At 40.9% G+C, this 27371-nt stretch overlaps 1 protein-coding gene across 3 annotated transcripts in view; it reads right to left on the reverse strand.

Annotated features, from left to right (window-relative positions):
* The window catches only part of LOC138966171 (uncharacterized), a 55096-nt gene that overhangs the window by 4833 nt on the left and 22892 nt on the right, over nt 1-27371 (reverse strand). For 2 of the 3 annotated variants that reach the window (XM_070338312.1, XM_070338304.1), the window contains exons 4-6: nt 25552-25580; nt 13950-14030; nt 251-408 (exon numbers count right to left, since the gene is read on the reverse strand). In XM_070338312.1, coding sequence (XP_070194413.1) covers nt 251-408; nt 13950-14030; nt 25552-25580 — 268 coding nt within the window. Of the gene's footprint in view, nt 1-250; nt 409-13949; nt 14031-19359; nt 20742-25551; nt 25581-27371 lie in introns of those variants that run through there. The other variant, XM_070338319.1, reaches the window with a different exon arrangement.

The following is a 27371-nucleotide window of genomic DNA, read 5'->3' on the forward strand; positions in this document are numbered from 1 at the left end:
ATACTCTTCCCGAACCGACAAGAATGAGGAGAGACTATAATTAAACAAACAGCAACAACAAAAACATAAAGTGTGACATTGTCTTCCCAGTTAAATGTAAAACAGCAATGAGGCCAATACAACCAAAAGAGCCAGAAAATAAAACATTGTATGGAGTACTTTCTGCCTTTTGCAGAAACATAATACAGATCAGCTCAGAGTGCTATTTCCAAAACATAAATGACTCTGCTAAAAATGTTGATTGACTAACCTGCTGAGGGGACGACATCGTACGACAGTTGGCTCGGGTTCCGGCGTGAGGGGGCGCCATTGTCGCACCTGAAAAGGGAGACGACTCGCCTGCAACTCATCGCGCAGCGCCTGCGTGGCAGGGTCAGGGGAAGCAACCGCAGTAAGTCGATACAGCTTCTGTGGGAGAAAAAGAAGGAAAAGATGAAACAAACAGCAAGCTTTATTCAACTTTTATGGCTGAAACATGTTGGAATAACGCGAGCTTGTGTCAAAGTGCCGGTCGATAGAAAAAAAGTAACAATAAAATTAAAATAAAGCAATAGGATGCTTCAAACAACCTGCGTTTTAAAACAAGCTCCTGTATTTCAGAGAGCAACTTGAAAACAACCAGAGGTTTAGTTCCAGTTCAAGCACGCACGCATGTACCCACGCACCCACGCACTCATGTACCCACGCACGCACCCACCCACGCATCCACCCCCCCCCCCCCACACACACACACAAACACATTTTAACAATGCTCAAACATATATCCCAACGATTGTATGAAACAGACTTTAATTTAGAGACACATAAGACGTCGTAATTTTGAATACATTCACTTCATATACACGTCTGCATTCAAACGCGACTATCTTACTATCAAACTATTCGGGGGAACGAATCAAGAATAGGAAGATGTCGAAGTGACCGGATTCGTTCCTCTTTGACCAACAACAGAGAGAGAGAGAGAGAGAGAGAGAGAGAGAGAGAGAGAGAGAGAGAGAGAGAGAGAGAGAGAGAGAGAGAGAGAGAGAGAGAGAGAGAGAGAGAGAGAAGAGAGAGAGAGAGAGAGGTGTAGAGAGAGAGAGAGAGAGAGAGGTGGAGAGAGAGAGAGGGGTGTAGAGAGAGAGAGAGAGAGAGAGAGAGAGAGAGAGAGAGAGAGAGAGAGAGAGAGAGAGAGAGGGAGAGAGAGATAGGACGAACGAACCAACAAACTTTATTTTACACGGATATAGGTTTAAGGCACATTGCCTTGTCTGACAACCTGTCCTTAAACAAATACTAAACATATATAATATCCACTAAAGAAGCATATTAATGGAACGAATTGATACAGCTGAGAGAGAGAGAGAGAGAGACAGACAGACAGAGACAGAGACAGACAGACAGACAGACAGACAGACAGACAGACAGACAAATACAGACAGACATATACAGACGAATGTAAACAGAAATCGAAGGAACGGGCACACAGAGCTGTGAGTGATATAATTATACTGCAGGTGCAAGCGTGATATATATATTGCAGGTGCCAGCAGTAAAACCTTTAACTGTTGCTTTGTACTGCTACCATCCAATTGATCCTGCTTTGTGTGGACACAATCAAATGACAGTGTATACTGTATCAGCAACTATCTTTACCTTCAAAGCCGAGTCCCACTTCTCTACCGATAAACAGAACATAAACCGACGTGTAACTTGTAACATGCGATCGAAATTTAAACAAGTGGCACATTTGCATCAGGGGTATAAAGGTTAAACTTGTAGATCACATACCGGCGTTTTATTACTTTGGTAAGGAGTTGAGGTTTCTTTTTTCCCCGTGAGAACCATTTTGTATAATTACCGCCATGGATTCTTGCAGGCATAAGCATAATTCCACTTGGAAACATAGCAAATATCAACATCGTGACTGCCTTTTGCGAAGGGTGTTTTTTTGTTTTTTTTTGTTTTTTGTACTTTTTTTTTAGGAGATTGATATACGTGTCATTTACAAAATCAATTCGACAAAATAAGGCCCGCAACCTGAACAGGCAGTTAATTGTAGGTTATGGTTAAGGTGTTTGATGGTCTCACGCCATTTAAAAACCTCGACGGATCTGTGGTTGTGAACAAGAATGACTTCACGAGAAAAACTGTACCCTTAATTTATGTGAGGATTTACATAATGCTGCGTCCGCGTAAGACGTGATCATGAATACAGAAGTAATCCATTGTGACACAGACAAATATGGGACCAGAAAAAGGCATGCAGCTTATCGCGGAATTAAACGCTCGGACCGACAAAGAAACTCACCTCCGTTATCATATGTACTAATTAGTGCTAATCTACCCGATAAAACAAGATCAAAATTGCACCGTGGCCGAATTGTATTTCTGCTTCCTGCACATGTCATCGTAAGTTAGGATTTTCACCAGTGAAAGGGTAATGGATGCAAAGTCGCTACCTATGCGTCAAAAGTGGTATACGCACACTCATGTATCCAAGCGTGCACACATCCTTAGATACACACGCACTACGTCACAGAACGGACACAAAGACATTGGAACACACACACACACACACACACACCGCTACAAAACATGTTCCAATCGATTCGTTATAACTCCAAACGCTCGCAGCATTTCAAAGCTCGGTTGATAGTCCTGTAGTCGACACAACGGAAAGAGGTATCGATGAGTTACAGATCTTGGTTTGCACAAATTCTCTCCCCTGCGGATATGAGTTTTGACAACTTCCGGGTTTCCGCTATCCAGAAATTTGACCTTATTTCCCGTTTCCGGGTGTTTTACGGGAGAATAAAGGAACAATTACATCAACAACCCAACAGCAAGCTATCAGATCAAAATATGCCTTCTTATTGCTCGCAGCGGCGAACTCACTTGTGGCATGTACGGCTGCTTATTTAGCGATTCTGAATACATGTACTAGCTTATATACCATGCTCATACTGACATTGGCATTTCGTTTATCTGCTGGGTCTTGACGTTTATTGAATCATTACTGCTAAAACTTTACATTTCTGTGGACGAACCAACACAAAATCTCTCTCTCTCTCTCTCTCTCTCTCTCTCTCTCTCTCTCTCTCTCTCTCTCTCTCTCTCTCTCTCTCTCATTCCCTCTCTACCTGTGTGTGTATGTGTGTGTGTGTGTGTGTGTGTGTGTGTGTGTGTATGTGTGTGTGTGTGGGTGTGTATGTGTGTGTGTGAGAGAGAGAGTGAGTGTGTGAGTGTGTGTGTGTGTGTGTGTGTGTGTGTGTGAGAGAGAGAGAGAGAGAAAGAAAGAGAGAGTGTCTTAATATGTATCTGTGCGCACGCGCGTCTGTGCGCCGCCTGGGTGTGTATATGTGTGTTGTGAATATCTTAATGCGCGAGTGTACGTGTGAACATGCAAGGGAGGTCTGAGGGTCCGGGTGGTGGTGTGTGCGTTACGGAGAGGGTTCGGGGGGAGGGGTGAGGGGGTTCTGGTGAAAGAGGCAAACATGGAGGGGGTTCTGGTGAAAGAGGCAAACATGTCATGATATTTGCTTTGCACACAAAGGCAACCATTCACTCCTGACTGTGACTTTGCTGTGGTGACATTGTAAATCTAACGCTGAAGTGCCGTGTGTGCCATACTCAGGAAGATAACGGCAGATACTATTACCAATCCTCAAGCCATTTCAGCCTACCCCACGCCGTGGGGACAATGACTGGTTTTATGCTAACCCTTCAATAGCTACCGTTAATCTCGATAGTGGAGGTCTGCTTGGAGAGAATTATGACTCCTAAGCACTATGTCTGATACATCGTGTACTAACTTACTGAAGCCATTGTTGGAAAAGAACTACCTTTGTTACGGAAAAGTCACAAGGTAGCACGGCTAAGTAAAACTGTATGTATACCTGCACGACCGACTTTGAATGTACTCAGAGTTATTCAGTATACTCGTTTTCATGTAGAAAGACGCGGGGGAACGGGGTCAGGGAAGGGAGAAGAAGGTGACTGGGAGCACTGGGGGAAGGAAAACTGAATCAGGAGCTGGGGTGGGGGGGGGAAGGTTGGGTGGGGTGTGTGTGTGGGGGGGGGGGTGGGGTGTGTGGGGGTGTGTGTGTTTGGGGGGGGGGAGGGGGTGCGGTAAAAGGAACAGGCCTGCGAAGGGAGCATTCAAACTAATTTTATGTTTAGCAATGTATCTTTTCACCCGCTTTCGGCCTTGCAGGTATTGTTAATGGACTAATATTAAAACAAAAAGTGCGTGCGTGCCCGTGTGTGTTTGTGTTTGTGTTTGTGTGTTAATGCGTCTGTGTGCGTGTGTTTTTTTGGTACGTTATCATAAGATCTTAGTGTGCATGCCTGAGTCCGTCGTCTATCTAAGCGTGTACGAGAGCTCTCCCCATTCTTCTTCAAGCAAAACCTCTTACTTACTTTCCCCACCGCCATCACAAACAACACTCGTGCCATACAAAAGCAATTAACCCAGTCAATTAACTTGCCATAAAAGACCCTTGTCCAAACACGCCCCTGCGTAATTGCAACGGGCAATATATCTAATCGTTTCAGACGGGTATTCGATCCCTATTACTTTGCGCTGAGGTCGATACATGTACGAATAGTACAAAAGATCAAACAGCCAACTTTAAGCCGAGACCATAATCTCGTTACAATACCAGGACCATTAGCGGTTTTTGACTCGGGATTAGGCCAGGGAAATATCAAAGTACTTGCAGGCCATGCACTAGTTATGCAAGTAGCCTTGTTTCAACAAAGAAAACTAACGCTTGTGTTTTGCCAACACACACACACACACACACACACACACACACACACACACACACACTAATACTAACACTTACTTACACACACACACACACACACACACACACACACACACACACACACACACACACCACACACACATTTCTCTGTCGTCCACTCCCCTCCCCCCCCCCACCCCCCCACCCCCCGCACACAAAAACTCTCATCCCCCAACACACACACACACACACACACACACACACACACACACACACACACACACACACTAATCCTAAATTGATGGATGATTAACCAGTCAAAAGCGGGCAATAATTCAACATCAAAGCCTACACAAAATATAGATGTCAATTGAAAAAAAGTTTTATTAAACGGCCTTCACGTGTATATTTATGTCTGCTTTTGAACTCGCTGACCCCTGGATCCCAAATGTTTAAATTGTGAGTTGCCAGCAACAAAACAAGCAACATTAGACTTCTAAGTTTCTCTCTTTAGAGTCGAATATTTCAATGTCCTGAATGTTCGTCTTTCTCCAGCCCAAATTAGAGCCCGAGAGTCGAATTAATACCATAATAACTGCGTTTCCCATCCTTCATACACATTCCACAAATGAAAGAATGTTCATGTAGCCTAAGCCTTAAGAAAACTAGAAAGGTAATCCAAGCGGATGAAATCTGCCTCTTGTCTGATTAGCAGGTAAGCATCAGTTTCATTCTAAACCCCAGGAGCTAATTTAAATTATAAAACACAAGTCATATAAAAACAAATTATAAAAACAAATTGCCATTCTGTTTCCTGACATTTTTACCGAGAGGAGCAACCACAACATTCAAAGCATAGTGTTCATCCCTTCAATAATGTTCGTCTGTTGTGTATCTTTGTCAATATCTTTGTAACGTATTTTTGTCAATAGCAACGTTCCAATAACTTACCTTACTTGACTAAATGTTTTAACATAGAGGGGGAATCGAGACGAGGGTCGTGGTGTATGTGTGTGTGTGTGTGTGTGTGTGTGTGTGTCTGTCTGTCTGTCTGTGCGTGTGTGTGTGTAGAGCGATTCAGACCAAACTACTTGACCGATCTTTATGAAATTTGACATGAGAGTTCCTGGGTATGATATCCCCGGAGTTTTTTTTCTTTTTTTCGATAAATACCTTTGATGACGTCATATCCGGCTTTTTGTAAAAGTTGAGGCAGCACTGTCACACCCTCATTTTTCAATCAAATTGATAGAAATGTTTGTAAAGCAATCTTCGACGAAGGCCGGACTTCGGTATTGCATTTCAGCTTGGTGGCTTAAAAATTAATTCATGACTTTGGTCATTAAAAATCTGAAAATTGTAATAATTTTTTTTTTAATATAAAACGATCCAAATTTACATTCATCTTATTTTACATCATTTCCTGATTCCAAAAACATATAAATATGTTATATTTGGATTAAAAACAAGCTCTGAAAATTAAAAATATAAAAATTATGATCAAAATTAAATTTCCGAAATCGATTTAAAAACAATTTCATCTTATTTCTTGTCGGTTCCTGATTCCAAAAACATATAGATATGATATGTTTGGATTAAAAACACGCTCACAAAGATAAAACGAAGAGAGGTACAGAAAAGCGTGCTATGCAGCACAGCGAAACCACTACCGCGCTGAACAGGCTCGTCAGTTTCACTCCGTTATGCACAAGCGGCGGACTTCGGTCATTGTGAACAAATGCAGTGCGTTCAGTTTCATTCTGTGAGTTCCACAGCTTGACTAAATGTAGTAATTTCGCCTTACGCGACTTGTTTGATTCTGTTGTGTATCTTGTGATTCAACTTTACATATCTATAGATCGAGGGTCTTGTTTATGTTTTGTCTTACCTATAATTTAAAGGTTCCAAAACTAACTTTTTCAGGTTTGTATGACCATGACATCGTTATTCCGAAAACTCAGTGCCAAAACTTCGTACAGCAAGCTTTGAGGAGTAGACTTCGCGGAGTGGACTTAGCCCACTTAATATCACGCTTAACACGAACATGATACCAACAAAATGAAAATGTTAGCAGAACATACATAAAAATCCATATTGTGCTAACAAACATCAGTTCAAAAACGCCAAGAGCAATTCACAAAACTGTGTTCCCATACACACCCTTGACTTTCGCCGACGTCGTCGTCGTCGTCTTTTCCTGGACGTCATGGGAGCGACAGCGAAATACTCTGACGCTTGCAAACCACAGAGATCCGACTGAGCCATTTGAAGATATTGATCAGTACGGGTAATACACTTGTTTCACCACAAGATAAGAGTCTAGCTGAGTCGACACAAGCTGTAACCCGATCACTCTGCTAATGAATGGTCTTTGTCAGTGTTCTACTCCGATGCTCCATGTGATTGTGTTAACCGGCCATAGGAGGGTCGATTTGTAGTGGGGTAACAGTTTGGTTGAGTTGATTCCTTGGGCCTTTGTATTCTTGTCCATCTAATTCAGACAACACTGTCTACTTATTACTGTGGCGAATTTTGCCTGTGTGACGGCACTGTCTGCTGAATGAACACTGATTGTGAAGCAATCAAACCTTGCAGGTTTCTCCAAACCTTACGAACAACTTGCGTCGGTCATTCTATCAGCTAACAGCTAGAATGGACACCGACTTGTTAAAAACGGCAAGGAACATCTCAAACAGTCGGTAATTAAACCAAGTACGCCTGAAAGCACAGCACTATTCTCACGTGAATTGTTTGTTACTAAATATACATCTCTACCATTCCGGCTTTCAGACTAAAACAGCGACGGATGTACTCTGCATCGCAAAAAAACAACTATTAATGTCACAGAGTTTCTCCGATACAAAATGATTTGTAACAATGTTCTGTTTTCTCTCTCAAACCTGTTTCGACTGCAACGAAAAAGCATTCAAATGATGTTCTCAACGCCCGAACACACGTTTCAACAAGATTTTCAAGCACATTCCATAGTCACACTTAGAGAAGTGATTCAGCATCACAATCACACTTAGGAATGGGCGAGTATATGTTCCAAACATCTACTAACAGTCACACTTCTGATTTTGACTGCGGTCTTGCCAACGTTCAAAAACATCCCAAGAACTGCACCAGTCCTGCACAATACAACGCCTCAAACGGTACACTCTCGTGGTCTAAATAAGTCACAGCCAGATGCATGCAAGCCAAACCCTACTTCGGCAGACCCAACGCTTGGCAGCGGTTCTCTAAAACAGCTTACAACAATGACGCCACTATTCGGGGATCGAAGCTTTGGCTCGCAATCTAGCTATCGCTCGCATTGTTTCCTGGCAATCCTTAAACGGCGCGATCCCCACTTGGTCGAATTCCGTGCGCGAGTGTGAGAGACCTTGCTCGCTTGATTTGGTTTCGTGTACTTAGTCACTGCTATGCTAATGGTTTTAAATGGTGTGTGGTGATCGTTGTGGTCATTGCCAACTGTGGCTGTTGGTATTCGTGTACAACTCTGTGCTTCATAGGTATGTTTGGTTGTGAGATTATTTGTTCTGGTAACCTTGCCCTCAGATGACCTAGGACTATTAACATTGCGCGAAAAGGAAGATTTACGACCACCAAGCCAAGACCACCCCCCCCACCCCACCCCCTGTGTGTTGTAATTGTCCCCTTGTCTATGTGATGTAATGTAATGTAAAGCCTATACAGGTTTAAAAGATAAAAATAAAAAAATATAAAAAAAACTCCAAAAAAGATAATAAAAATAAAATAAAATAAAATAAAAAGACTTACGATCAGTGCAAGGTTTATGCGTTATGTCCGCAGTATGTGCCAGAGGGTAAAAAAGGAGTTTCATGTAATATGAGAGTGAAAGAATTATGACACACAATGTTTAACCTAATGTTTAATCGTTATTATACGTTATTTGCGTGTTTGACCAAAATATGACATTTTACACAGATCGAGACAGTCATTGTTCTCCGAGACCGCGCTAGCGGTCGAGGTGAACAATGACTGTCGAGATCTGTGTAAAATGTCATATTTTGGTCAAACACGCAAATAACATTTATGTATCGATCGAATTCCTTTCAGGTACTTATGACTTTGTTGTTGTTTTGACGATTGAACGAGCACACACACACATGCATGCAATCCACATGTATGCAATCAAACACATAAGCTTCATATTTGGGCGTTTCAGGTTGACCGAAACTTCAAAGGAACTACAAAACACACGTCATGTACTCACTTTGTTGTTGTTTTGACATTGAACAGCACACACACATGCAATCAAACACATGACGTTTTTTTTTTTTTTTTAGTTCCTTTGAAGTTTCGGTCAACCTGAAAAGCCAAATTATAAAGTTTTGTCGGCCTCTGACGTCACATGACTCAAAGAAGGGAAATCCAATCTCCAATCGATACATAATGTTATGTTTGTGTGCAATATCGTTCTGTATACAACTCTCCTGTGTTCACTTTCAAGTGAATAACTATCGTTCTGATATCATTTTAAAGTGAAGCTAAAGAAACCTGGTATCGGCACTGCTGTGCATCTCCTATGATCTCAATGGTATCAAGGCACGCCTTTGCCGCGACAAGGTTTGCCGATACCGGCACTTGTCTTGTCTAGACAGTGACGTCATTCATAGATGACGCCAATCATAAATGACGTTTGTCAAGGGAACTTATGCTTTCAAGTGTTGCTGCTTCCAGTGACAGGAAGGTATAGAGATTGATCATTGTATACAATCAATTTATCATTGTATACACAAATTACACAAACGTCATCTTGTGAGGGACCAAAAAATATTGAAACTCTCGGATGATTTTTTTGTGTGGTATCAACCTCGACCTACGGTCTCGGTTGATACCACAAAAAAATCATCCTCGAGTTTCAATATTTTTCGGTCCCTCACTCGATGACGTTGTGTAATCTCTATGTAATTGTGAGGCAAGCCTACACAAAATTGTCTGTCTTGTAAAGACAGACAATAATGTATTTGTTCTTGTTCTTCTTGTTCTTGTTCAGATACCTTTCTTCACGTGCGGTAGTGTTCATCAGCACATATCTGTCCATGGTTGCTTTTCGTAAGAAAGATTTGGGCGGGGATGTAGCTCAGTCGGTAGCGCGCTGGATTTGTATCCAGTTGGCCGCTGTCAGCGTGAGTTCGTCCCCACGTTGGGCGAGAGATTTATTTCTCAGAGTCAACTTTGTGTGCAGACTCTCCTCGGTGTCCGAACACCCCCATGTGTACACGCAAGCACAAGACCAAGTGCGCACGAAAAAGATCCTGTAATCCACGTCAGAGTTCGGTGGGTTATAGAAACACGAAAATACCCAGCATGCTTCCTCCGAAAACAGCGTATGGCTGCCTAAATGGCGGGGTAAAAATCGGTCATACACGTAAAATTCCACTCGTGCAAAAAACACGAGTGTACGTGGGAGTTTCAGCCCACGAAGGCAGAATAAGAAGTAAGAAAGACTTGAGCATCCTTCAACTTGAAAACAAAAATAAACATGCTAGCTGCGTCCTGTGTAGAATGAGCATTTTTGCTGAATTAATTTGTCCAGAGATCTTTTTTGTGATTTGGTGCACATGGTATGGAAGATATTCCTAAAACTAGACGAGGAAACAAAATGACGACATACCATCTTATGCACTCTGTGAACACACGGGGTTCTTTCATCGGTGATTTATACATTGCAGTTTAATATGACTGATCACTCAGGCTTACAGTGGGTCCATTGATCGACTAAATTGTTAGCGAGAAATCCAAGCCATGTAAAAGCAGACTGTTCGATTGTGAAAACGACTGATTGATTTTACGATAAAATCGTCGAATGGCCTATTGTGTGTTGATTGATCCTCGATCTATCACTCGCCCTCGCACGATCGCACAGACGTACACACGTAAACATCAACACCCCCTCCCCCCCACACACACACACACACAACACACATACACACACGCACACACATACACACACATACACACACACACGCACGCACACACACACACACACACACACACACACACGCACACACACACACACACACATATATATGTCTATACACACACACATATATATGTCTATACACACACACACAAACACACACACACGCACACACATACACACACATACACACACACACACGCACGCACACACACACACACACACACACACACACACACACACACACGCACACACACACACATATATATATGTCTATACACACACACACATATATATATGTCTATACACACACACACGAACACACACACACACAAACACACACACACACACACACACGCACGCACACACACACACACGCACGCACGCACACACAATCAATCAATCAATGAGTCTTATATCGCGCATATTCCGTGGGTACAGTTCTAGGCGCTCTGCAGTGATGCCGTGTGAGATGAAATTTTATACGGCCAGTAGATTGCAGCCATTTCGGCGCATATTTACCTTTCACGGCCTATTATTCCAAGTCACACGGGTATAGGTAGACAATTATTAACTGTGCCTAAGCAATTTTGCCAGGAAAGACCCTTTTGTCAATCGTGGGATCTTTAACGTGCACACCCAATGTAGTGTACACGGGGGGAAGGTTCGGACACCGAAGAGAGTCTGCACACATAGTTGACTCTGTGAAATAAATTTCCGCCGAACCTGGGATCGAACTCACGCTGACAGCGGCCAACTGAATACAAATCCAGCGCGCTACCAACTGAGCTATATCCCCGCCCCATACCCACATATATATATGTCTATACACACACACACACACACACATATATATGTCTATACACACACACACACGAACACACACACACACACAAACACACACACACACACACACAAACACACACACACACACACACACACACACACACACACACACGAACACACACATCTTTACCGCCCTCATACCTTCCCCTTCATATACTCTCACGGCGACTATAGCACAACAAGAAAATCACACCACAGAATGCAACTTGGGTGTAGTCTTTGTTTGCTAATCGTGTGTGTGTGTGTGTGTGTGTGTGTGTGTGTGTGTGCGTGTATGTAACAGAGAGAGAGAGAGAGAGAGAGAGAGAGAGAGAGAGAGAGAGAGAGAGAGAGACAGAGAGAGAGAGAGAGAGACCCCATCACATCCTACTCCCACACACCCCCTCCTCACACACACACACACGCAATCACACACACACACACACACACACACACACACACGCACACACACATCAACCCACCTCCCCCTCCCCCCACTCACGTCCCACGGCTCCCGCACCAGACAACCACATCCAAATTCGCAAACCCAGTAGATAGTTCCCCGAGGTCACAACTCAAGATATCACGCAACACGGCAAATACTACTTGAGAAAAGCCACCGTTTCCTCTAATCGCATCTTAGCCACACTCATATGGGGCAATATTGCTATTTCATATGTTACGTGGATTTCCATTGGTCAATTGGGCAGGGCAAAACTGAGCTCAGTGCAAAAGTGATATCGACGACATTTCCGTCGATATCAGTTTTGATATCGACGACCTCTTTATTGCTTCCCCACTTCAAAAACAAAAACACCTAAATTTAAAAACAAACAAATATATATGAAAATGTAATGATCCCAGAATTTAGTTGAGCAAGTGACTAAAGACTTTTTGAAAGAAAAGACATTTTGAAATACTGAAAAGTACAAGAAAAGGGTGAACAAAAAGAAATAATAATCAGAGGGAGAGATATGGAACAGCCAAAACTGAGACAAATACTTTTGTAATTTCTTTACAGTAAATACAAAATTTCCAGAGAATTAGCAATATATCTAACATTGACTGACTGTGTGATGATATCTTCTGCTATTGGTCTGTTTCGACGGTGATATCAAAATCTCGACCTCCGGTCTCAATTTCGATATCACTGTCTCAACAGACCATAGCAGAAGATATCATCACACCGTCCGTCAATATTGGGTAATCGATAAAGGATATAAATGGTCTGCCTTATTATTGGTCAGCTTATCACTGCCCTTAGTTCCATGTAAGGTCGTACTAGCCAGTGTGCGTTGTGACGATGAAAGTATAAAATGAGCACGAACGTACGAACCACACACACACACACACACACACACAGACGTATGCACGCACGCACACACGAGCACGCACTGACACACGTACGCACACGCACACACACACACACACACACACACACACACACACACACACACACGGGTGGGTGTTAGGCCGTCGGAGGCAAACAGAGATTTTTCCAAGCAAATATGGGATCAATAACTGCCACATTGTTACCCTCCTATAATATTAAATAAATCATGCTTTACACTCTGTTTTACAGGATCTGTGGTTTCTCTTCGAACACTCAGATAGACTCACTAGTTCCCGTTCTTATTTTAGACAAGTTTGAACTATCTCCAAGTTCAGTACCATACAAGTTGTGCAAAAAGTGTTATCGACATTGAACATCGTACTCAGATCACGTGCAATTTCTAACAGCACCGGTACATGACCTACTTAGATGTGTCACAGAGCTGATCCTACCAGAACGAGGCGCAGTACAGTAAAAACCTAATCAACCTTGCTTCCTAACTCCACCCTAAGACAATCCTAGACAAAACTCTGGCACCATATGCTCTATGATCTCACCCAAACAAAGCAGATTATCTGTGATGACAACTGTCAGGATTAACGGGTTAATCCGCTACAGCGTATGGCTTAGGCTTGAAGAGGCCGCTAAAAGTCTCCCACGAACGCTCTGGGGTATGCTCTCAATGATTTCAATGGCGAGTTGGCCTTGAGAACTAAGATCAAGTGGGCCACTCCGTTTTGAAGAAAGAAAGCAGCTTTAAGTTCTCTGTTTTATTTACTTGAGCTTGAGCATGTGCTACTGTTTGAAGGCGTTTTTGCTTTTGTATTACTTTGTTAAGAGCATACTGAAGTAAAATGATAACAATGTAAACCATATCCACCTAACTGTTTGCAATATATGTAGTCAATGTCGGCGTTTTTTTCTTCTATAAAGGAGCGACTGTGGCCAAAATAAAAACGGAAAAATAAATTCGAACACCTTGCTTTGCTGAAGCAGAGAGAAAGCGTCTTGGAGAAATGTTGTAGAAAAAGATAAACCAACCATATAACCAATCAACCAACCAACCAACCAACCAACCTGCCGCCGATGAAAGTGTGAAAATAGTGCTTACCTCAGCAGGTGGTTTGCGAAACTTGTTCCTTATGATGTTGTCGACAACACGAACTTGTTCCGTTAGTCGTCGAAACTCCAGCTGAAAGTGCAAAGACAATTATTTGTAATGTTAGACTGAAAAGAGGAGGGGAAAGAAGAATAAGAATAAGACGACGAAGAACGTGGACGCACGCACGCATACGCGCACGCACACACGCACGCAAACACGCAAGAACGCACTCTCTCTCACACACACACACACACACACACTCTCTCTCTCTCTCTCTCTCTCTCTCTCTCTCTCTCTCTCTCTCTCTCTCTCTCTCTCTCTCTCTCTCTCTCTCTCTCTCTCCGTACATTATTTCTTAACTACAGTATTGTAATGCCTGCAGCCTTACACTTATAAACGGTGCAAGGGAGACAATCGGTTCGACAGGGCGTTTCAACATGGCACATAATATGACCTTGATTCGTCAATGACCACTTCTAATATGTTGTGCTTTGCAGAGAAATGCCACGCATAATACACCCATTCTGTTAAAGGCACACGGCTTTGCTCACCGTCTTATATGTGGCAAGATGGGATATGGAACATGACTTCACTTGGAATCAAAATAAACAGCCTAGCTGTTTTCTGTATTTTTCTCAAAAGAGTAATTCATCAAAAAAGTTCAACTTTTTTTTCCGCATATAACTCTTGATTGTGTCCAGGTGTTTTGGACTGAATTTGAAAAATGTCTGAAAGAAAAATGTTGTAACTGTGACAGACTCAGACTTACACCAACACTGGTATTATTGAACCATGAAAACCACATGAAAACAGACGCTGGTTTTGATAATATTTTATTAACAGCAAAGTTTTTTGTTTACAAATGCAGAATAAACAAAATTCGTCCCCACGTGCAAATATTTTTAAGAGAAGTATATAATTTGTACCAAATTGATAGATATGCTCACAATATTCTCATGAAAGAGACTCAGTTTATTAAAAAATGGATTCCGTTTCAACAGCTAGTAACGGTTGGATAAAGACGAGTGATGTACATTATTACAATAGTCAATGTATTCCTCTGATTTTCGGGACGTGCTCTGAAAATGTACGAAGTAATTGAATATCACATGTGTGTTCAGCTCTGTCATTGCTGTGACTTATCAGTGTCAATGCTTTTGAATGTGTCATTATAAATCTGTGCTTGCCTGAATGAATAAAAACATTGGTGAAGAAAAAAAGTTCAACTTGTCATGCGAAGCAGTCACAGTGTTGATTATTGATATGTGTCCAAGTGAAGGAATGGTCTTATCCCACGTAAAACAAACGCAAGAACGCACTCTCTCTCAAACACACACACACACACACACTCTCTCTCTCTCTCTCTCTCTCTCTCTCTCTCTCTCTCTCTCTCTCTCTCTCTCTCTCTCTCTCTCTCTCTCTCTCTCTCTCTCTCTCTCTCTCTCTCTCTCTCTCTCTCTCTCTCTCTCTCTCTCTCTCTCTCTCTCTTCGTACATTATTATTTTCTTAACTACAGTATTGTAATGTCTGCAACGGCCTCACGTTGATAAAGGGTGCAAGGGAGACAATCGCTTCGACATGTCAGATGGTGATACAAACTGTTCTCAAGACAAGAAGTGTACCTTTAAACATACTGTCCTAACCGCGTACAGAATACAGCCACGCTATTGATTTTTTGTATGTGTACAAGTGAAATAATACTTTTATTTTACGTGAAGGCCTGGTGTGAAAATTATCGTGTACGCGAAAATCACGGTATCTTTCAAGCAGTGATTCAGTAGAATGAAGGAAACATGTGTGCCGCAAAGAAACCGGTCAAATGATAATTTTATTACCGATGGTATGTATAACCGTTGCTGATTTATTTCCGGTATTTTTGAGATTTTTCAGGTAAACAAAATTGTTCCTAAATATAAATATTTTAAATGTCACATACGACACAAGCTTGTGCTGAACAGCTAATTATGCTTTTATTGATTAGTTGACGTTGCGGTTTTTTAAATGCCAGAAGATCTTGAGAGAAAAAAAGAATTAAATTCAATGTTCACATCAATTTTTCGACTGGACATTGTTTGCATGCTATAAATTGAGCAATCACGACCTTTTCTAACAGACACATATATACAGGGAAACTCCCTTTTTACGACCCGCGACATTCTGAGATAATCGGATCCTAAAAGGGAGGGAGCCTCAAACATAAAATGGAGATACATTTGCAGAGGTATGAACAGAACATCTGAAAAGCAAGGTCTTAAAACAGGCCTAGGGTAGGTCTTAAAGTCGGGGTCTGCAAAGGGAGGTGCCACTGTAATTTAGTGCATCAAACCCTTCACTTCCTGCGTGAGTTCGCGCGCGCCGCATGCGTTTCAACTTCTAGGTGCTAATCTTCCTAATCTCCCTAAGCCGCTAAATGTCACTCTAGTGCCTGCAGGTGTTATACAACCCTGTATATTTACTGCACAATAAGCAGAAAACCAACCGCTTGTTACTATTGATACTTTGCTGTTTCGTTACAGAAAAAAACTACCATTGTATTTAACCTATAATTATGCATGATGCGGAAAAATACCTCAGTTCAAGTTTATGTAACTTCAGCAACTATTGGTTAACCCCTATACTAGGCTTTGTGATATCCACAGAAGTGTTAAGCTTAAATCCTCGTTCTAGAATGAAAATATGGAATACCTGTATGAATGTCTGAAATAATCACCAGTGCACATCTCTCAGGCAAACAGATACACACGCACGCACGCATGCTCGCACACACAGACAGACAGACACACACACACACACACACACACACACACACACACACACACACACACACACACACACACACACACACATACACACACACTGTAAAAAACGGAACATGTGTGGTACTCCAAAAGTCATGCACACAACAGCCATTTACACACCAATAAGGCCTTGCGAACATTGCCTGTAAGAATCGACAAAGAAAATCAATTTAAGAGAACCACAACAGAGGGTACTTTGTAAGGAACTAATTTTCTCTTCGTAAAGCTGCCGCACTAAACACAGCACAGAAGCCATTCAAAGAGTTCACGGCCATTTTAAGGGTATGTGGTATTTTGCCCTGGTAGCCAACTAACCCAGATACACACCCCTTACTCCTGGTTCTAGTCCTCCCCCTTTTCCCATAGCGTTGTCACAACAGATTTTACCGCATAACCACCTGCAGTATACTCTAAACTCCAATATCACTAACACTTTTTACATACACGGATTTCAATTTTGCACACTATTTAAGCATTACAGACAATTGAAATACCAGCAAAATTCACAAAGTCGCTGCAGATCGTTCTACACTCAAACAAAAACGAAAAGACGAAAACAAATAACGCACAACAGAAAAGATGAGTACAAAAAGGAACATTCCACAGATCAGAATTTTCTCATAAAGTTCACATCTATCTTTTCATTTTCAGTTTGAATACCACCATAAAGCATAACAATCTCATGTTGCATGACAAAATATATGTTTTTGCCCCCTTTGAACCTACATCAATATTTGCCGACCAAACACGACTACCGTATTGCACCTAACACAACTTCTACAAATCAAACAAGGAACAAACGGATTTTCTATAGGCTTTCGGTACGCGGATACGATGAAGGAAATTCAAGATCATGTTTGGTTTTTGGCTATAACAGGTCTGTCAGATCAATAAGAGGATTTTGATCGATCAGTGAACGCTGTTCTTTGTGTCGGATTGTGCGTATACTTGACACTTTAGTTCTCAAATAACCTTCGGTGTATAAATCTTCTCTCTGTTAAATCAATTCGCTGTTTTGTGTGTGTTTGCTGTTGTGAAGGAGTCTTGTTATCCGTGTGACTTGTTTGTTTGCTTGTTTGAGTGGTTTTATTTATTTTAATTTTTTGTAATCTTTTTTTTTTGTTTACTTCTGCGTATACGCGTGTTTAAACAAGTAGACGCATGATATTTCTGTTAAGTAACGTGTCGGTGGATAGCTACTTGTAGCAACCAATGTAATGAGGCAGTAATGCTTTGAACCATTTTCATGTACAGTTACACGAACAGAACAAGGCAAACAAATGACAGACAGAAGCGTGGGTAGACTGACCGGTGTAACACGAGAAAATTACTCCCACGAGATTTTTACTCCGGAGTAAAAATTTCGTACGAAAATGTTACTCCCTTTACGCAAAAAGCACTCCCCCATAACACGAAAAAAATTACTCCCCACGACAGATGAGTTCCGAGTAAACATTTCGTACACAAATGTTACTCCCCTGACGAATAAAAAACGAATAAATTACTTCACTCTAACACGAGCAATTTAACTTCCCATGCCAGGTGTACGAAATTTATACTCCCTTGTCCCCTGTTAGTCTTGGTGGTGGAAGGGGTGGAGGGAGGGTAGCGCGACATTCGTTTGCGCGAGATCACATTATTGGCATTATCCCTTCGCCCGCATCCCATTTTAATAATAATAATAATAATAATAAAGTGTATTTATATTGCGCCTATCCCGTACAAAAAACAAAAATATTTGGCTCTAAGCGCATTACAACATGTGTAGGGACTTGGTACAATCAAGTCTGACAAATACAATAACACAATATACAGTCGGTATCTTAGGTAAAACTGGGAAAAGCAGCTTCGACATTTAAACACTGCTACTAAAAGATCCTCTAACAATGCATACTGCTTTACAATATGCATTTATGTATAAATATAGTTAAAGAACATCGAGTTAATAGGAATTAGAAAAGGTTCTTATAATAAAACTATCTAGCGAACGACGAAGAAGAAGAAGAATAAAACTATCAATGTCAATGTATAACAAGTCATTCAACGTAAATGGCCAAAGAACAACAACAAAGCAATGATGATATAACAGTTATACTCAATGGCTAATAACGAGGCAGAACTAAATAGTATCGACACAAGATTAAAACAAAACATATTCCTGGAGACACATTTATACATGTATACAAAATACAGCCCTCGCACACTCGCACGAGATTTTTACTGGAAGTAAAAAAAATGGGGAGTAAAAATTTCGTGGAGGGAGTAATTTTTTCGTGCCTTGGGGAGTTCTTTTCTCGTACGAAAAATTTACTCGGAGTAAGAATTTTGTACGAAGTTTTTACTCCGGAGTAAATTTTTCGTGGAGTAAAAATTTCGTGTTACACCGGCATTCAGTTTGATTTGCGTTTAGAGACAGCGTGGAGGTATTGTAAGAAAGCGTTGAGATAGAAGGACAGGTAACACGTGTGAATGGAACGTGGATAGAACTGCTGGCAAAGACAAAAGGCACACACACATACACACACACACACACACACACACACACACACACACACACACACACACAGTCGCAATGTCACAAATGGTTATGGAAATGCAAATCTTCAATCAACAATACTCACCAAACCTCCAGAGTATATTCCGTCCACGTACATATCTGCTTTTATTCAGCTCATGCCCAAATTAACTTTATGAATCAGATCCACTCTGTCCGACCTCACAGACAAGAGACTCATGCATTCCTCGCGGCACTCTCTTCGACTTCCAATTCACTTATGACACTTCACTTGACAACTTTGCAGATAAAACCGACTTGATCATGGACCAGTTTTAACAAATGGCGAATGTTTTCTTCGCCTGTTCTGCACTCTGGCAATTTCTGACTGCTAACATTTCACACCATAAAAACTATCCTTTGCAGAGAGACTATCTGCGCCTCAAATCTTATCTGTAGAGACTTGTAAATGTGTCGGTCACTTCAGAGTCTATCTCTACAGACTCGTGCATTTTTCTGTTGTGATGAGTATTGATAACATTGAAAGATTCACACCAGAGTTATTCACTGTAGATAGTTCAGGTTGTCTGACGCGCGTAGAAATTCCAAACCGCGGCTCCTCAATCGGCATAATCAGTGTCGAAGTTGAAATGCAAACACGTACTTGACAACCCATTCTTTGTCGCTAAACTGCGAGGCTCTGTGTTGTATCATGTTGATCGTTAATCTTATGCAGTCGGCCCGATCTATTTACTTTCAAGATCAACCGGTTTTGTTCAAGCCATTTGTCCTGTTTAACGGGTTTTTTGTACTGTGAAAGTGTTTACATGCCATCACCCATTTGTTTCATTTTCCATTTGTGCAAACGTTCGATTCACTATTTGTCATTTATTCCATTTGTGGAGCATACATATTCAATATATTCACAGGCGATTCGCTCTTTGTCCTTATTCATTGACGAGTGAATAAACCATAAACGAACCACTGTTTGTCCAAATCCTGTTGTGTACGTTACACCTTTCGTCGTAGGAAATCGATTTTACACTGCGTGAATCAGTTCATGCACAGTTCATGAAGTGTTCTGTTTCAAGTTAACCTTATCTGTGACACAACCTTGCTGGACATTAACGGAATATCCGATTTCAATCAACCAGGTTCATTCTCCGAGGGTTAAAACTTGTCGTCCAAACAAAAAATACTTCTGCTGTCCAAAGGCAAAGCCTGTCACTCGGCACTGTATTGCGCTTCCTACACTTTCAGACCGCGAGAATGATAACTTTCCGTCGGAACAGTATGTATAGCCTTCTGCTATCCGTGACAGAGCACACGTACTTCACACATGGTCATATTTCATTCAAGTCCAATACAAAAGGTTGTCTTCGAAACAGACCAGCACATGGTCATGTTTCATTCAAGTCCGATACAAAAGTGTGTCTTCGAAACAGACCACCACAACACAACACAACACAACACGACAACAGTCACACAACACAACACAACACAACACAACACGACACGACAACAGTCACACAACACAACACAACACAACACAACACGACAACAGTCACACAACACAACACAACACAACACAACACAACACAACACGACAACAGTCACACAACACAACACAACACAACACAACACGACAACAGTCACACAACATAACACAACACAACACAACACGGTGACAACAGTCACACAACATAACACACGGCTACTGCCTAGCTGCACGGTACCAAAAGCCGAAAGCCAAATAATTTCAGACGAACAAAGCACATACTGTGGTAGACCAAGCGTGACAACGTCTACCCCGCCTTCTCACGAGTACAGTTCATGAGACTCACCTAAGTGCCAAGTGGCTTTCTGTCGGTGGAATGAGCGAAACAAACCTGCAAACACTTCGCTTGAGAACGTTTGCGTTTGATACTCGACAGAAGATTATTTAACTCGTGGTCTATTGCGTGCAAACACCGCGTACACGTATGAATTGCATGAGGAAATTGACAGCCAACACTGATGTTTGACCTTGTCAACTTTTTCTACCGGCGTTATTTGTGAAATTCACACATCTAACGGGTGAAGGTGTTAATGTGACGCTACTAATAATACAAAAATAATAATAATGAAGACTAATTAGTCGCTACATTTCATGAGAGCTCACGGCAATGTTGGTTTAAGCGTGTTTATTCAAATTCTCATACACACCTTTCAAACAATAACAACATTGAGAACGTTAACAAGCAGATTGCTTATGGACACGTTCTTGAACTTATAATCAATACACATTCAGATAGCAAAACATGGCGAACAAGTGATAGCTTCAACACTTATCTTGATAATCTTTAATTATATTTTATACAAATAGGGTAAAGAGAGAGAGAGAAAGAGAGAGAGAGAGAGAGAGAGAGAGAGAGAGAGGGGGAGGGAGAGGGAGAGAGAGAGAGGGAGGGAGAGAATGCCTGGCTACATCAATTGCACAGTTAATATAATATCAGCCGAAGCGATTAGTTAACATAACATAGTCTTGTACAACAGAGAATATTTTCGTGTTCAAAGATATAGTTAAATCAGTATTTCCAAACAAGAGTGTTTTGCAGTCCAGAACGTGTGTTGGCAGACTATTGAATAAAATGGTTCTATGTTCTTTAAATTTTGGACAGTGTAATAAGAAATGTTCAGAATCTTCCGGGCATGCTCCACACGTACATTCTAAATTATCAGAGAGGTGTCGGTTAACTAAGTCTTGTTGCAAATCGCTCATGTTTAATCTCAACCTGCTGTGAAGTACCTGTCCCTGGCGGTTGCCTAAATAATAATACGGTGGAACAACAACATCTCCATCGGTCAAATACCTTTTAAATTCACCAACTGACTGCGTTTGTTGTATATTTTCTGGAAGATTATTCCACAAAGCTGTCGTTGAAGGAAAAAATGAAGATTTATATAACTCACTTCTGCACAATGGAAACTTACGTTCAAGAGGGCGTCGTCTGTGGTAAGGATTTACATCGGAAACCAGGACCGGCAGTTTGGAATATAAATATTCTGGGGTTAAACGATTTACAATTTTATAATACAGCAAAAGTTTATGACGACGTCGCCTTTCTTTCAGGGGCACAAAACCCGATTCGTTATACAGTTTTTGGTGGCTTGTGCCACGTACTGCACCTACAATGATTCGGATTGCATCGAGATGCAATGTCTCCAACTCGTCTGCCAAACACTGTGTACAGTTATCCCAGATAACGTCCGCATAATCAAACAATGGTAACATAAAGGATTTATATATAACTTCAAGTGATTTTCTGTTTAAACGATGCTTGAATAAACCAAAACACGCAATTGACTTTCTACATTTAGCAATTAGACTTTTTATGTGGGAATCCCATTTACAATTACCTTGTAGAATGACGCCAAGGTGCTTGTGATTTTCAACATCAACTAAGTGTGCATCTTCGAAATACAATGGTGGAAGTAAAACATTTTGTTGCCTACAAATGTCCAACAATTCTGTCTTTTGACAATTAAAAGTGACTTTCCATTTAGAAGCCCATGTGCGAATTTTATCCAAATCAGAATTCAAAATCTCTGCTCGTACATCATCGTTATCTAAACTTAAATACATACTCGTATCGTCTGCAAAGAGTTTCAACACTGATTCAAGACCAACACCAATATCGTTAATATAAATGAGAAATAAAAGAGGTCCTAAGACAGAACCCTGAGGGACACCAGCAGAAGGGGTAGCATAACTTGATTTGGTTCCTTTCAATACTACTGCTTGTCTGCGATCGCTCAAGTAATGTTCAAACCAAACAAGCAAGGGACCTCTTATACCTATCGCCTCAAGCTTGTGGAGCAGACCGCGATGCCAGACTTTATCAAAAGCTTTGGATACATCAAAAAATATTGCCTGTGACATAATGTTTTTATCAAGTGCAACACAAAAATCATCATATATACTCAATAGTTGATAAACAGTCGAATCACCAGCAATAAAACCAGATTGGCAGTGTGTAATCAAATCATAATTTTTCAAATAACCAAACACACGGATTTGTATACATTTCTCAAGCACCTTCCCAATACAACTCAGCAAAGAGATTGGACGGTAGTTGGAACAAGCACTCCTATCGCCTTTCTTAAAAATGGGCGTAATGTGAGCAGTTTTCCAGACAACTGGAAAAACACCCTCAGACAAGGATCTGTTAAAGAGAACTGTAAGCGGTGGAACGATAACTGGTAATCCATCTACAAGCAATTTATTATGTATTCCGTCAGGGCCCACGGCCTTGGATAAATTTAAATTCCTTAACACTTGGACAACTTCAGCTTCTGTTAATTCAAAAGTCGATAAAGATGTATTACACCAATTTGCCTCGGGCAGGGGATCGTCTGGATTTTCAACTTTAGACTGGCTTTCAAAATAATTATTAAACAAAATCGTTTTTTCACAAATGTTATCAATAATTTTTCCATTATCTTCTAGCGGTGGAAATTCGTTACATGCAACACCTTTTTTCTTCAAGAAGGAATTAACAAGTTGCCACCAATTTTTGCTTCCGAAGTTCTGTTTACAATTTATTCTCTCATCAAGTTCTAGAAAATAATCTCTTTTTCTTTTACGAATTTCATCTGTATACTGATTTCTAGTCAGGCGGAATAATGCCCACTGCTCAGGTGTATTTAAGCGCTTAGCAACTTGATGTATACAATTTTTTGCGTTTCGTAATTGTAAAATATGTTCAGTCATCCATGGGGCATCATCTTCACGTACTGTTATTATCTTAACAGGCATACATGTTTTTGCAACACGGAATAAATGTTCAGAAAACAAGGCAGCAGCTTCGTCAATGGACGCATTTAAAACTGTGTTCAAAAGATCAATTTTGTTCAATTCAAACAAAAATGTATCAACATCTAACTTGGCATAATTATATACGGCAATGTTCAACGCAAGCACGCACACACGCAAGCACGCAAACACTGCGATATGCATGAAAAACTCAACTTACTATAACGCCCATTGTTGTCTTTTAAAGGCTGCCCTTTAATTAATTAATTCCTATTGTTTACATGTGCCAATAATGTTATAATATAAAACTGTACCTAAGGGGATATAATAACGATTGGCTGTAGCTTTCGAACACAGACAAAATTATTTCAGTATTGCAAAGTGGTTTTGATAGTGTCGAATGTAAACAGAACAGTCTCAAAGTGCAAGTGGATGTTTTCCGGAAATTGCGAAGTTAACAAGAATACAGAAAAGCGCGCTTTCCTGATTAGCACAATACGCTACCGCGCTAATCTGGCGTGTCAATATCACTTTGTTTTGCACGTGGAAGGTGAGCGATTTCCTTCACGCGGGTATTGACGAAGCTGTACTGTCTGAGCGATAAGTAATGGGGTGTAATATGTCACAAATGTTTTGGTTGCCTCCCTTAGTCTACGATCACAGTTGAACGGTTGCGTCGGGTTTTCAACACACACAAAAAAGTATTACTAAACTTAATTCACTTGATAAAGGGTATTTCAAAAGAGTTTTAAACAGGTGTTGATAGGGAAAAAAAACACAGCACAAAACAAGAAAAAAATAATGATTTAGACAGCAGATTGTAGTTTTTTTTATTTCTTTTATTTTTTATCACACTTAAAGGCACAGTAAGCCTCCCGTAAACCATCACAGATACTGTCAGGCTTTTACACACAGTACAAACACCCTTCCATTTGAACGCTCACCAAACGGGAACATCCTAGGTGCCCTACGTAAAGAGCGAGCAATTTTCCAAGAATTTATTTTTGCGTGGTTTATCTTACCCCTGAGCCATCGTGAACCCGTGTGATCCAGTTTCCCTTTTTCACAATGCAGTCGTCAGTTTGTAATTTGAATGGGGCTCGCTGTGAGCTTATCTGCAATAGCACGTTATGTACCTCTGACTGTTCACGAAAAAAACGAATGTGATTCATAAGAACTCTAGCGATGGGGTTCCCTGAAAATAAAATTTGACTTGACTTGACTTGGTAGACGATAGTCGTCAATTCAAGGGGTGTTTTGTTGAACACACTATAATAGTTTAGTCATAAGTTATAAGCACAAGCTTATTTGCAAGAATGTATTAAACCTGTCTACTCAATTAAGTTGCTGAAATCAACCAACTAGACCAACCAACCAACCAACCAGTATACCAGCCAGGTGGCAAACAAAGCAACACATATACTGACTATATAGCGCACACACACACACACACACACACACACACACACACACACACACACACACACACACACACACACACACACACACACAACTGTTGCTTACCTTTGTCAGCTTGAAAGTGTCTTTTGTATCTGCAACAGGAGCATAAATATTATCTGTTACAGTTTTTTCACTGAGGTTAGTGTGAATCAACGCACAATTTAGTGTATCCAATACATGATTATTAGTCACAGTCCCAGAAGAGACAAGAGAGAGAAAGAGAGAGAGAGAGAGAGAGAGAGAGAGAGAGAGAGAGAGAGAGAGACAGAGACGGAGAGAGACAGAGACAGAGAGAGACATAGACAGAGACAGAGAGAGACATAGAGAGAGACAGAGACAGAGAGAGACATAGAGAGAGACAGAGATAGACAGAGACAGAGACAGAGTGAGAGGTAGAGAAACTGACTGGGTCCAGATAACCTCACAACTGCGAGAGATTGCAAAGAGTCTTTTCGTATTGAATCAGGTTTGGTTTTAGAATGAGACATAATCTATGATTGACCATATCGCCCAAACTCATTAAAAACAAAATTACGGGTCATCAATTCTAATTCAACCACCGATTGCTTTTTAACTGGAGGCGATGGGCCCTAAAATAGCATTATCTCCGTACTCTAAATATGTGAACTCATTCCGCCTTCTGGTAGACAACATGGACATATTATGGAGTACACAGTGTGGTTAGAAGAAAGCTTTGGCGCACTAGACACATGTGGAAAATATTGAAGATGAGGTCAACTATATATTATAGCTCCATTGGTACCTGTGAAAACACACTGCTATAGGCATCATTGTAAATGATGAGCTCCGATCTCAGTGACTGGCATATGCGCAGATGCTGTATTACAGAGGATCATATGGGAGGTGATCGAAACGCTTACAATGTGTGGGTGAGTCCTTTGAGTTCTCTCGGCATTATGACGACGTCGAGTCTTTGACCTTCAACTTCTATCCCCAAGCGTCTAAGCACCCTTCACCATCTACAACACCCCCTCCCCCTACCTCCCAACTCCACCCTATAGAATCTCTCCCTCCACCACTGCCCGCGACATCCTGACAACATCACTTCCCCTATCCTTCTCTGGGACTTTTGCACTTGCATTCCTAGAATCACTCTCAGAATGAGGTCCAGAACAGACAAGGTCCACAAAAAGAAGTAAATCAATCAATCAATTAATCAATCAATCAATATGAGGCTTATATCGCGCGTATTCCGTGGGTACAGTTCTAAGCGCATGGATTTATTTTTTTATTTTTTATTTTTTATTTTATGCAATTTATATCGCGCACATATTCAAGGCGCAGGGATTTATTTATTTATTTACAAAAAGAAGTAAATGAAGAGAACTGGGAAATGACGCTGTCACAAAAGACGATGTTTTGAAATAATTCGTTTGTATGGGTTGCGAAAGAGGGAATACACTTGCTTTTATTGAGTGAACATTTCAAACCTGATATCATTGGCAACTCAATAGCGAGGGGTGTGTCTGAAACACGTTAACAACAAGTCGCGTAAGGCGAAAATACAACATTTAGTCAAGCTCAGTCGAACTCACAGAATGAAACTGAACGCATTGCATTTTTTTCCGCAAGACCGTACACTCGTAGCATCGTCTGTCCACCGCTCGTGGCAAAGGCAGTGAAATTAACAATCCAGAAAAGCGCGGTAGCGGTTGCGCTGAGGAGGATAGCACGCTTTTCTATATCTCTATTCTTTTTAACTCTCTGAATGTGTTTGTAATCCAAACATATCATATCTATATGTTTTTGGAATCAGGAACGGACAAGGAATAAGATGAAATTGTTTTTAAATCAATTTCGGAAATTTAATTATAATCATAATTTTTATATTTTTAATTTTCAGAGCTTGTTTTTAATCCAAA

The sequence above is a fragment of the Littorina saxatilis genome, linkage group LG1, assembly GCF_037325665.1.
Source record: "Littorina saxatilis isolate snail1 linkage group LG1, US_GU_Lsax_2.0, whole genome shotgun sequence".
Classification (NCBI taxonomy): domain Eukaryota; kingdom Metazoa; phylum Mollusca; class Gastropoda; order Littorinimorpha; family Littorinidae; genus Littorina; species Littorina saxatilis.